At 50.4% G+C, this 12,048-nt stretch overlaps 4 protein-coding genes across 4 annotated transcripts; all 4 read left to right on the top strand.

Moving 5' to 3' along the window:
• Positions 1–433: 433 nt before the first annotated feature.
• Positions 434–928, top strand: FMAN_00699 (uncharacterized protein; the record flags this gene model as incomplete). The annotated part of the gene is made up of 2 exons (XM_041826453.1): positions 434–572; positions 684–928. The coding sequence occupies 2 exons, from the start codon at positions 434–436 to the stop codon at positions 926–928; spliced, it is 384 nt and encodes a 127-aa protein (XP_041676030.1).
• A 1,365-nt stretch (positions 929–2,293) lies between these two features.
• FMAN_00698 (uncharacterized protein) lies at positions 2,294–4,337 on the top strand (the record flags this gene model as incomplete). The annotated part of the gene is made up of 2 exons (XM_041826442.1): positions 2,294–2,594; positions 2,677–4,337. 2 exons carry the CDS (start codon positions 2,294–2,296, stop codon positions 4,335–4,337), a joined length of 1,962 nt encoding a protein of 653 aa, XP_041676029.1.
• Positions 4,338–5,366: 1,029 nt separating this feature from the next.
• On the top strand, positions 5,367–6,818 carry FMAN_00697 (uncharacterized protein; the record flags this gene model as incomplete). The annotated part of the gene is made up of 4 exons (XM_041826431.1): positions 5,367–5,646; positions 5,709–5,996; positions 6,054–6,184; positions 6,237–6,818. The coding sequence occupies 4 exons, from the start codon at positions 5,367–5,369 to the stop codon at positions 6,816–6,818; spliced, it is 1,281 nt and encodes a 426-aa protein (XP_041676028.1).
• Positions 6,819–7,925: 1,107 nt separating this feature from the next.
• On the top strand, positions 7,926–8,908 carry FMAN_00696 (putative F-actin capping protein beta subunit; the record flags this gene model as incomplete). The annotated part of the gene is made up of 3 exons (XM_041826420.1): positions 7,926–7,954; positions 8,019–8,446; positions 8,517–8,908. 3 exons carry the CDS (start codon positions 7,926–7,928, stop codon positions 8,906–8,908), a joined length of 849 nt encoding a protein of 282 aa, XP_041676027.1.
• Between the last annotated feature and the right edge of the window lie 3,140 nt (positions 8,909–12,048).

Here is a 12,048-nt window from a genome sequence, read left to right as displayed (position 1 = left end):
TAGCGACCTTTCACCACAGTTTAGTTGTTTTTGGCGGTCTTCTAGGCGTCCTTGGCGAACCTCTTGGGGGGGGTTGGTTGTGCGGACGGGCTGATAAGAGAAGTCCATTTGAGTGTTAGTGATATCGGACGGCAGTCGATAGATAACAGCCCTGCTGTGGTTTTTCTCATGATGCCATGTACCTTAGGTACTGTATCTCTTATCAAAGACGTCTCAGGCACACAAACAAGCTTAACCTGATGGCTGTGCTCCCCGTCCGGCCGATGACGGGATGGGTGCTATAAGTTGTCGCCATGCCCTGGAGCCACGCTGACGCCTGAACGGCTGTCTTTTATGTCAGACTCGACGTTATAAACTTAACTCTACTCTACTCTACTGTCGACTCAAAGTCTCTCTGAACGCGTCATACACTCCTGCCGTCTTATCAGTAACCATGTCCGCCGAAGTCTCTCACGGTCGCGGGGGTGCAGGCAACTTCAAGCCTGACGATACCGAGTATGTCGACGGCGAGGTTGTTCGAACCGGCGTTGTTGGAAGCCACGGTGATGGCGCGTACAGTTCTGGCCGTGGAGGTAAGTCATCACTAGCATTGTACCATTTGTGTAATGTTCTGTTTTTGCATTTGCACAATACATCATCACCTGTCACGGAACTCAGACTAGTCGCTAATACAACTTCATCAGGTGCTGGCAACATCGCTGACATAGGCACACCCACCACCGAGCGCAAGGATGTGGACATCATTCCCGAGACTGCTGTCCGACCAAGCCAAGACGGCCGAGACTACCATACCGGTCGTGGAGGCGCTGGCAACGCGCAGACCGCAGGTTCTGAGAAGGAGTCCGAGGAGCACGAGAAGCCTGCGGTCAAGACTCCTGTTGGTCTTGCTGACAAGCTCAAGTCCAAGATCTTTGGCCACAAGAAGTAGGCTCCTATTCTGTTGTTCCGTGACAAGTCGCGAATTGCGACTTGATCTTGAGGAGGCGGGGATTATCGTTCTCAAGCTGCGTTATCGTTGATATTGGTTATTGTGGAAATACCCCTGATGCCATACTGTTGTTTTGAATAATTTGAATTCTATCGTGTCGCTTGCTTTATAGCGCAATGCGCGAACATGTGGGATGATACCTGACAGCCCAGTGTAGATAGGTGGTTGGTGACATTGACAAATGCGACGCACCCTAGCTTCTGATATTTCTGTGTCCGACCCTGCATTCCTTGCTCCAAATAAAGATCTGACAGCGCTGGCAATTGTTTTATTGGAGATTGTGTTAACTCAGTGAGAAGTAAGGTAAGCAGAAAAGAACATGCCAAAACGTACCACATAACTAGCGTACCTACCTATAGTAGTAGTATGCATGTGCCAAAACCTCCTCCAAGTTGGGCTGCCATGACGTTATTCCACTTATCAAGGATCGTCCTCGATAGTTTTCCATACCCCATGCTCCACTTCCCCTCAATTCTGGCTTTTCTTAATGGGCATTTTGGGACATCAGATGAGTCGACAAGCTCAGAGCTCCCCTCGGACAGCCGAGTGCCTGTGTCTCCGCTAAAAGAGCAAAACGAGCTGAAAAGAGAAACATGATATTTCAGGATTGGCTTTGACCTGTGGGCTCTGAAGTCCCAACCCCGAAGCTAAACCAATTTGGCATCGAACAAACCCATCTCTGATCTAAGGAAAACTGGAAGTCTACAAGCACCTTGTTAGTGCTAGAATGACCCTTAAAAGACCCTGATAAGAGCCCGAATAGCTCACGGATCGTCACAGATAGCCTTGATTAAGCCGGCTTACAGCGATCCTGCCCAAGAGAGACCCAAACATGGCGAATAGGCATCGTGATACCCCGTCGTGATTATGATCTCGTTAGTCCTCTTTCGCATGGGGAGGGGGCGCATAAGTTGATGGGATGGACAAGATGTGACGGCAATGGCCGCGGCCCTTGGCTTCTGGGTGCCAGCCATGTTTAAGAACACAACGATGCGCATTTCACTCAGCGACTGTGAGTCTTCTCTCGTTACCCTGTTCTCTTCTCATCGCTGTGTGATCGATCAACAAACCGTAACTGTCTGTGTCCACGTATCCATTGTCTTTCAACGCTTGCTGGCAGAGTACATGGCGCACTTCACGACTTGTCGAGAGCAGAAGCCTCTCTTTACTAACCCAAAACCGTCTTCAATCTCGTGAGGAAAACTGTCTGGTGTTGAATGCGCCTCGGGGGGACTCAAGCTCACCAGTCCCGGCCTTGTGACGACAATCACGTGCACCCAGTGAGATCACGAGTGCGACCTCATCATGGCGCCAAACCTTCAACCTCTTCCTCAGCGTCCACGTCTCCAAGACCATAGACCGTGGTCCGGACTCTCTAACATTTCGAAACGATCCTTTAGATCTTGCGCAACTTCTGCTTTCGAGGCCGACGACGAGCGATCCTCTAGCGACGGCGATATGAGCCCTCGCAATAGCCAAGCGGACGTGCGACGGCCAACCGTACCGCGTCACTCTGGCCATGATGCTCGCCCGACGAGTCGGAAGGAGCTTCTAGGGTGGTACGCCTATGCATTTGCGGCTGAGACGTACGTGATTTGTGGAATTGGTATGTTATTGATAGTGAAGCTATATCTCCAGGCTGTCTACACGGAGATCGCCAAGACCCATTGCTAATACGCATGCTCCAGCTTCCTTTATTCCTATCCTTCTAGAAACTCTTGCCAGGGAGAACGGTGTGCTCCTCTCTGACCGAGAAACACCATGCGGGTCTAGCGACAGTAAGAAAGAGGGGGATGGACAATGCATTGTCTGGGTGTTTGGAGTAGAGATCAACACTGCAAGCTTTGCCATGTACACATTTTCAGTGAGCGTCTTGATTCAAGCGCTGCTCGTTGTCAGCATCAGTTGCGCTGCTGATCATGGAAACTACCGCAAGAAGCTTCTTCTCAGCTTCGCCTGGATTGGGAGCTTCGCCGTCATGTCCTACATCTTCATTACAAAAGACAACTACATTCTCGGCGCCCTCTTGACCGTCATCTCCAACACTTCCTTTGGCGCGTCCTTTGTATTACTGAACTCTTTTCTTCCGCTACTTGTGCGATACCATCCCGATGTCATCGAGGTCAACGTTGCTGATACTCCAGATCTTGACAATTCTGAATTCGAGTCACGCCCTTTGGATGACTCAGTGGGCGAGCTCCAGGCGTCAAGAGTTTCAACAACCTCACCTCTGTTACAGCCTGAAGACGGCGAGAGGCTGAAACCAACAGCAAGCCATGCGGAAATCACTTCCAAGGAATTGCAACTGTCAACGCGGATCTCAGCCATCGGAATTGGCACCGGCTATATTGCCGCGCTCTTCCTGCAATGCGTCTGTATTGCTGTTCTCATCGCCATGCATAACACCACATGGGGCCAACGAGTCGTATTATTCATGGTCGGACTTTGGTGGACCATCTTCACTATTCCCGCCGCCATGCGGTTGCGGCCCCGCCCGGGGCCTCCGCTGGCTGATGATGGGCGCAAAGGCATCATGGCAGGACTTGCGTACATATTGTACGCATGGAAGAGCCTATTCAAAACCGTTCAACAGGCTAGACGCCTGCTGGACATTGTTTTGTTCCTTGCTGGATGGTTTCTCCTGTCTGATGCGATCGCAACCACGTCATCTACCGCGATTCTATTCGCCAAAACCCAACTCCACATGAAGCCGTGGGCGCTTGGTATGATAAATGTCATTTCAACTCTGGCAGGGGTATTCGGCGCCTTCGGATGGTCGTGGATCTCACGGCTCTTTAACCTCCAGGCCCATCAAACCATTCTTGTCTGCATTGCCTTGTTTGAGTTGATACCCCTTTACGGTTTGCTGGGTTACCTTCCCTTTGTTAAAGAATGGGGTGTATTTGGCCTCCAACAACCCTGGGAGATGTATCCACTGGCGGCTGCATATGGAGTTGTGCTCGGAGGTTTGAGTGGTTACTGCCGCTCTCTGTACGGCGAGCTTATTCCACCCGGATCCGAGGCAGCGTTCTACGCCTTGTACGCTATAACGGACAAGGGATCCAGCGTCTTTGGCCCGACGATCGTCGGTGCTATCATTGATAGAACTGGCACGATTCGCCCGGCTTTCTGGTTTTTGGCAGCATTGGTTGGTTTTCCTGCGCCATTGATCTGGTTCATCAACGTAGAGCGAGGTAGAAGAGAAGGCATGAAGCTCGCCGAGTCAATGGCAGTATCTCCTGTGGAGGAAGCAGACGATGATGAACATGAACATGAGCGTCGTGGAATGCTGGCAGACTATCAGAGAGAGCAGGAAGATGGTATTGTCGATGAACACGCAAGACCCTAGCTCACATAGCTGTGGATTCTTGGAAGGATAAGGTAGCATAGCGGCGGCGTTTACTTGGATGACTGGTGATATCATAATTTGGCTACGATTTATAATTGCTAGACAAGGACCTAAATTAAGCATTGCCAATACCTCAAGTTAATCAATATACCACAGTATTTTGCTTTTTGCTTAAGAGTTGGGGCGCTCTATATACATGTCTGTACGAGGTAAGGGAAGTCCCTAGCGATGAATAACGTGTGAGCTTTACACCTAGGTACCTACCTATTGGATCGGAGTTTCTAGAAGCAGACTTCCCTGCACGGATTTCCGGGGCCCAAGTTTACGCTCAATGTAACGCAAACGCGCCTGCATTTGCTCTCTCTCTATCCCCTCACTCTTCTTGTTGCTTTCCACCTTGGAACAAACAAGCTCCATTTAACAAAGAACCGCGACTCTTCAAAACTCTACACTTGCGCCTCACTCACCCGATCACTTAACCTTTATCAAAGCTATTATCGATCTTCATCACTAGACTAAGGTAGGTTCCGAAAACCCAGAGTGAATCGCGCCAAGACTCCTTCACCCTGCGCCTCTCATAAGCTACCTACGCTACTAAGCCAAGGCTTGTCCAGACGCGTTGCCTAACGCTGGGCGCTAGTCGCTCTTCCGTAGGCAGGACTGAACTCCGTCCATCAGCTTAGGTGGCCCAAGTGCCAGCTCGGTCACGTGACGCAAGTCTTTTGGGCTTTTGGCTCAGTTCTTAGTTCTTCCGCAGATTGCGACGTTGCTCTCCCAGACAAATCGAGTCTCTTTCGTTGCGCACAGGACATCATCGCAAGCCGCGGCTTGTTGCTCAAAGGCAGCTTGGGCTCGGCTCAGCACAGATCGCGATATCGAAAACCCAGTTAAATCAATTCTCTCTCCATTTCTATATAACCTTTTCTTCCATTTCCGCGTCACTTCTTCGCGCGCCTTGTCGTTCCTCTGCAAACCCCTCCTTCTCTCCACTCCCGACGCGGTCATACCCAACCGCATCAAACCGCCACAATGAGCAATCGCAAGAGATCGCGATCCGTCGGGGAGGAGAATCGCGCTGAGTGCCCTTTCACGATTACTTACGCGACTGGCCCTGCGGCTACTCAGGCGGATCGTCAAAAAAACAAGAAGCGGAAGCGCGACGGCCAAGATGACGACAAACGGGTCCAGATTCAAATCTCCCCTTTCTCCCCAACGGGCAATTTCAAAACGCACGAGAACATGGACTTGTACTACACTGTCGAGCCAGGAAAACGATGGCAAGATATGACGCGCTACAACAGCTTCGTCCGTAAGTATCCGATGAATTCTCGGCGCCGTCCGCTGTACGGGCTTATGGCTAACTCTTGGCAGTTAACAGTGTCAAGTATTATAGTGAAGGCTTTGTCAATGTTGCCAACGAGGTAACGATTGAACAACAAAAGGCTCAGGGTGACGGTAAGGGTATTTACAAGAAGAGCAATAATGACTGGGTCGCGCGTATCCTCGAGATCCGTGCTTCCGATGAGCACCACGTCTATGCACGTGTTTATTGGATGTACTGGCCGGACGAACTCCCGTATGGAACACTCGACGGTAAAAAGACCGTTCACGGCCGCCAGCCGTACCATGGCAACAATGAATTGATCGCTTCTAATCATAGTATGTTCTAGATTGCTGACCGATGTTATACTGCAATGCGACTAACCCTTTTTCTAGTGGACATTATCAATGTTGTCAGTGTTACAGGACCCGTCACCGTCAACCAATGGATTGAGTCAGATGACGAGGAGATCCAAGACGCGCTTTATTGGCGTCAAGCGTACGACTGCCGCAACATGCAACTCTCGGTATGTCTCTCTATATCTCATTTAGTTTCCGAAAGTACTGATGACCCTCTAGTCCGTTGAGCTCATGTGTAAATGTCAAACTCCTGCGAATCCTGACAAGACCCTGATTGGGTGCACGAGCCCGAGTTGCGGGAAGTGGATGCATCACGAATGTATGGCTCACGAAATCCTCCTGCAAGTCTACGAGCGACTAGGAACAGATAAGCCCCATCGAACCGAGGGATCGGCCGTTAAGGAGGAGAAGCCCGAGGAGGCGACGCGCCCTCTATCGCCCACTGACGCGGGGGAGAAAGAGACACAACCTACGATCGATGTCCGCTCCGGCGAAACGAGTGATAACGTCCACGTCAAAAAGACTGCTCGCGAAACACCTCGCGAAACAGAAACCCCTACACCTGGGCCAACGCCATCCCGATCTATCACCACCGCATCAGCTAAAGGATCGGCCAAGAAAGGTCGCAAGAAGAAGGCTGCAGACTCCAAGCCATACCTGGGACTTTTCGAAGCCACTCTCAAGATGCAAGACGGCCCCACAGCATGGGAGATTCGTGACCTGCGCGAGAACGTAACGGGTGGTGACAAGACCTGGACCGAGAAGGCTCATTGTCTGCTGTGCGGTTCCAGCATTGACTAAGCATTCGATATCATGACCACGTAGCTACCCCGAGTCTGCTCCGGTAAGCAGACTCCTTGAGTCTACAAGGTGCAACTCGACATTGCTTAGGGGGGCCATGCGGTGCTCTGACATGTTACTGATGACCTGCGGACAACATGGATGGCCCGACGCAGCTGTAAACTCGATACGGCTCATCGGGATGGTCGATGGTTAAGGTTTCTTTTGTGAAAATTTCGAGGTGACTTTCTTGGCGATTCGCCCACTGGTGGACATCACGGGCGCGGCGTTGGAGGCGAATATGGCTATGCTGTGAGATTGGAAGATGGGCTGGTTGGTCTTGGAACTTGCGCGCGGTGAGGAAGATGCGTTTGTTTTGCTATTATTTATCTATGATGTTAAATTAAATGCCACGCAAAAGAGCAGAGGTAGTATAGTCTACTGGGCCGGATGGGTCAGGGGAGAGAGCCTGGAAACCTGCCGACTGAGAGGGAAACTCGGGAAGTAGGTTGATTAGCTTATATTGGTACCGAGTTGGGTAGAGGTTAGGGAGCTAGTGTTTACCTGCCTCTGGGCTGGGTTATAGTGTTATTTTGCTTTGCTAGGCATCATCAAGGGTTTGTTGTTTCTTGAGAGTGTTTTTGTCTCCATTAATTGACTTTCTTTCCTTTAACTTGTGGCTTCACAGCCTTAATACCCGGTGAAGAGGAGTGTTAGTAGGGTTTTGAGTGATGAGGCATTATTGCTTGAACTGATAGAATCACTTCGGTATACGTCCAGTTTTCTATCGATTTTCAGCCTACCTTGATTGATCTTCTGCCATAAACCTACCTAACCTTTAATAAACTTGTAACGCCTGGGGAGTAACCACTAACCTATAGGATCTAATCTTCCAAGAGCTTAGGTACTGTACTAGGTTGTAGCTACCACTTACATGGGCTTGCAGTACGTACTCCACACGGAGCTCCATGACCCCGCTACTCCATAACGTCGCAGAGCTTCACCTCGACTTGAGGACCGCCTGAACCAATAGTGCCGTCTTCAGTACCTAAACAACAACAACAACAACCTTTCAATCTTACATAGTCTCTCAATTACCGCAGCCAAAGCCCTCGAAAGTCCATAATCATGGCTGTCGACCCCTTTGACTCCGCTCTGTAAGCACTTCAAACCTCCCGCACAATGACGTCCTCCCCGTATCGCTGACTGTTCAATTTACAGAGACCTTCTCCGCCGTCTCAACCCTAAGCAGACGACAGACCACCTCAACGCCATCATCTCCATCGCTCCAGATCTGACCGAAGACCTTCTGTCGTCTGTCGATCAGCCCTTGACCGTGCGCCGCTGTAAGCAGACTGGCCGAGACTACCTCCTCTGCGACTACAACCGCGATGGAGACAGCTACCGCTCCCCGTGGTCAAACCAATTCGACCCCCCTCTGGATGAAGCTGGATCAGGCGGTGTAGGTGCTGGTGGTAACGAAGGCGCTGGCGAGGGTGCGATTCCGAGCGAACGTGTTCGCAAGATGGAGGTCAAGGCGAACGAGGCCTTCGATGTCTATCGCGATTTATACTACGAAGGTGGTGTGAGCAGTGTTTACTTCTGGAACCTTGATGACGGATTCGCAGGGGTCGTGCTTCTCAAGAAGTGTATGAAGTTCCCCTGACAAGTGCCATACTGTGTTCGAACCGTCAACGCTGACTACATATCCCCTTTTAGCTTCCCCCCAAGGCGGCAATTCCGAAGGTGTATGGGACTCCATCCATGTCTTCGAGGCAATTGAGCGAGGAAGAAGCACACACTATAAGCTCACATCGACAGTGATCCTGACCCTATCTACTGCTGGTGGCAACCTAGGCGAGATGGACCTTAGTGGCAACATGACACGCCAGGTTGAGCAGGATCTCCCTGTTGACAACGATGATAGCCACATCGCTAATGTGGGACGATTGGTTGAGGATATGGAACTCAAGATGCGCAATCTCCTGCAGGAGGTATACTTTGGCAAAGCCAAGGACGTGGTGGGCGATCTCCGGAGCATTGGAAGCTTGAGTGAGGGGGCACGGGATCGCGAGGCTCAGCGTGAACTCATCGGAAGCATGAGAAGATGAGATGCGCCCAAACCGATTCACTCGATATTTTGAAGAGCAAGACCCTTGGTAGACTGTCTCGAGATACATGTACTGCACCGTGGTGGCATCCTGTGCCAGTATTGACCTTTGATTGCACTAGGAGCGAGACTTGATAGATGTGCACGTTGATTGGCATACTCATTTTCTTTCATCTAGCGTTTGCTTTCAAGGACTCGCGGCGATGACCAGGAGATAGAGCATGACCCTTGGGCGTTGTCTAAACCCTATGATGACGGAAGAAATCACATCAACATGCTCATTGGACTTTGAATTCCAATATGATACGATAGCGTTAGCTCTGGTTTCAGGAATAATTACATGAGTGCTCTTGACCGGCCCGCTTTCCCGTAAATCACAGGCTTTTATCCGTAGATGACAAGATATCGACACATCCCAAGCAAGGCAGCCAACTTTGGCCCAACCTACTTGTATAGGCTAGCACGATTAATTGATACGAGCCTGACCCTGGACGTCGATCAAGTTCTTTCCCTCAAGCCAATGGGCTTGCTGGTCCGCCATGAACTCATGGCCATCGACCGAGGATAAAGTCAACCGCGTGGGATGTCTGAATAGTAGATGACTTCTTGCCATGTGGGCTCTCAGGCTTAGGAGGACTACAGTTTGTGAATATCTTTGCCCATATCAGTTCGCGGCTTTTCTTCGAGGTGATCTTTAGCCCGTCATGCTCTGCTAGACGGCAAATAGTGGCTTATCATAGTTGCAGCATACGAGCACCATGGTGCGCTAAGGACGTGGATTCAGGACCTTCTGAGTCAGGTAGATGACATGTTCTGCACTGCCGTGGAAATGCATTGACAGGCTGCGTAGTGAGCAGAAACCCCGCCGCTGCTTTCCACTGAGCCTGTTACCCGATGCATTCTACATACCCAAGAGATGAAGGATGGTCCACCCTTGACTCGAGATGGGCGTGAGTTTGAGGCCTGGCTGAAGACGGGGAACCTGGTTGTATGTAAGATGCAGTGGTCATTTTCATGTTAGATATGATAGAGACAACGAACCCTTGGCAAGGAGGTAGCTGAACAAGAGGATCAAGGGTACATGAGCAGGGCGTTCGAAATCGTGGACCGTGTCCTGGGGATAGTACATACATATGTATGAAAGGCCGAAAATCGAAGCCATGTTGAACGGTTGATCTGAGAGCGACAAGGATCACGATACTCTCGATTTCTCTTCTTTCCCATGTGCTCCATGGCCACAATAAGGTCTGTGTTGTGCATCTGACATGCAGACAAAAGCTACGGATCTTAGGGCCCTGGTGCTCTAGGTATGCTAGCGCTCAGGCTGGGCTTTTGCAGTGTTGGCTCTTTTCACATATTTATTACGCGTTACCGTTGAAGAGGCTCTATGTCGAGTCTGTTGGCTGTGTGATAGGCTAGAAAGGAAGACGGAAGGTGATAGCTCCTGATCATGATACCCTAGGTTAGGTAGGTAGTGTTGAGGTAGATTTAAGATTGTTGATCACTGGATATTGTTTTCCATGTTCGCTGTGAGGCTGGAGTTCGGTGCACTTAGGTACCTGAACCTCCCAGTAACCTAGGTAGGCACCATAGGTACGGCAGATACCGACTTACCTTACCTGCATGAGATCGGTACCTAGCTACCTAGGTACTAAGGTAGCTGTACCTGTTAAGGCCCAGGATATCGGTATAATCTGACTGGGAAGGCATGATGGTGATTTCTGCGCTCTTGACACTTGGGTTGGTTGTAAGACTCTGAATGACAGGTGGTTCAACTACCACTTTTTCCAACCACAGTCGTCACCAATTCTTGTTTAATATCTCTTCTTTTCGTCATTGGTAGAGACACAAATGGAAGAATTCTAGAAAAGGCCCCGCATCATTCTGTTCCTGTTCCTGATCTCGTTCCTGCCGCTTGCCACATGCCCACATGACGGACGCGTGCTGTGCCCCTGAAATTCAGGTACAGCCGTACAGAACCGCTGGCAAGAATTTGTTATCACACGTCCAAGCTTGGCGTCGGTTGACTAACTGTCGAGGTTACAGTACATATGTACAGCGCTTCCAGTTCTGCCCGTCTGGCAAAGATCAAGATGGCCCTGTTGGCGGCCCGAACGGGATCTTGGATCGGCGCACATACCGGCACCCAGCGCTAAAATCAGGTTTCTTGTGTACTGTATGCACTGGACGTATCAAGTGACAGTCAATATATCGCCAATCCTCACGAACAGTTACGGCTTGGCGTCTTGAAGGCTATCGACCACGACCTGCAACAGTCTGGCACCATGGCATTCTTCGGTACTCTGGCATGGCCAAGATAATCCTCGTCGTTTATGTGTACTCAGAATTGACACCCAATACGAACATGATTTGCGCCATGCTGGGTGCCAGATATGGATTTCAAACATTGAGCGCCCTCGCCAACCAAGTGCTGAGTTTTTTTCTTTATACCCTTACCCATGACCCGAGCCATGGGGTAATGAGTTTATCATCGTTCAATAGTATTGGTAATTACCACCGATGTGGTCAGTCTGACCAGAGACTTTATGACTACTCCGTACAAGCAAGCGAAACTACCTATATATATCACAAACGAAAAGTTCCCTCACAGGCTCACAGTTCCCTCTCGGCTCGACTTGAATTATGTCAAGCTGTTGACAACTCGCAGAGCGAACAAGAAAATGCAAAGACCTAATAATGGTAGTCTCAGGCAAGGACGGCGGTTGTCATGCTCCTTGACCCTTGACCCCAGTCCCTTCTGTCGGCATGTCCCTGGTCCCTGGTCGCAGTGACAATGACGAACATGGAGGCCCACTGCAGGCTCGGTAGCTAGGTGCTAGGCCGGCGATATGATGAACGGGGGCACATCCTGCAAATCCGTCCTGCACCTCTGAATTAAATAATTACAGTAACTGTCCAGCCGCATGACCGCCAATTCGCATCAAGTCTCCGCCAGCTACGGCACGGTTACCCCCCACCGACCCAGCACTTTCAAGCCTTCTTTGGCCCTGACTCGCATCTTGAAATGTCAATGTCAGCCTCTTGCCAAGTCTTCTTTGAGGAACTGATGGGAAAGAAGGAAGATTCGAGTTCATTTCGAGTTAACGAAGCGGCAATGGACCTCAGCTCAAGCCCTGCCCC

The sequence above is a fragment of the Fusarium mangiferae genome (genome assembly GCF_900044065.1).
Source record: "Fusarium mangiferae strain MRC7560 genome assembly, contig: FMAN_scaffold001, whole genome shotgun sequence".
Lineage (NCBI taxonomy): Eukaryota > Fungi > Ascomycota > Sordariomycetes > Hypocreales > Nectriaceae > Fusarium > Fusarium mangiferae.
This window is presented reverse-complemented; position numbering and strand designations above follow the sequence as displayed.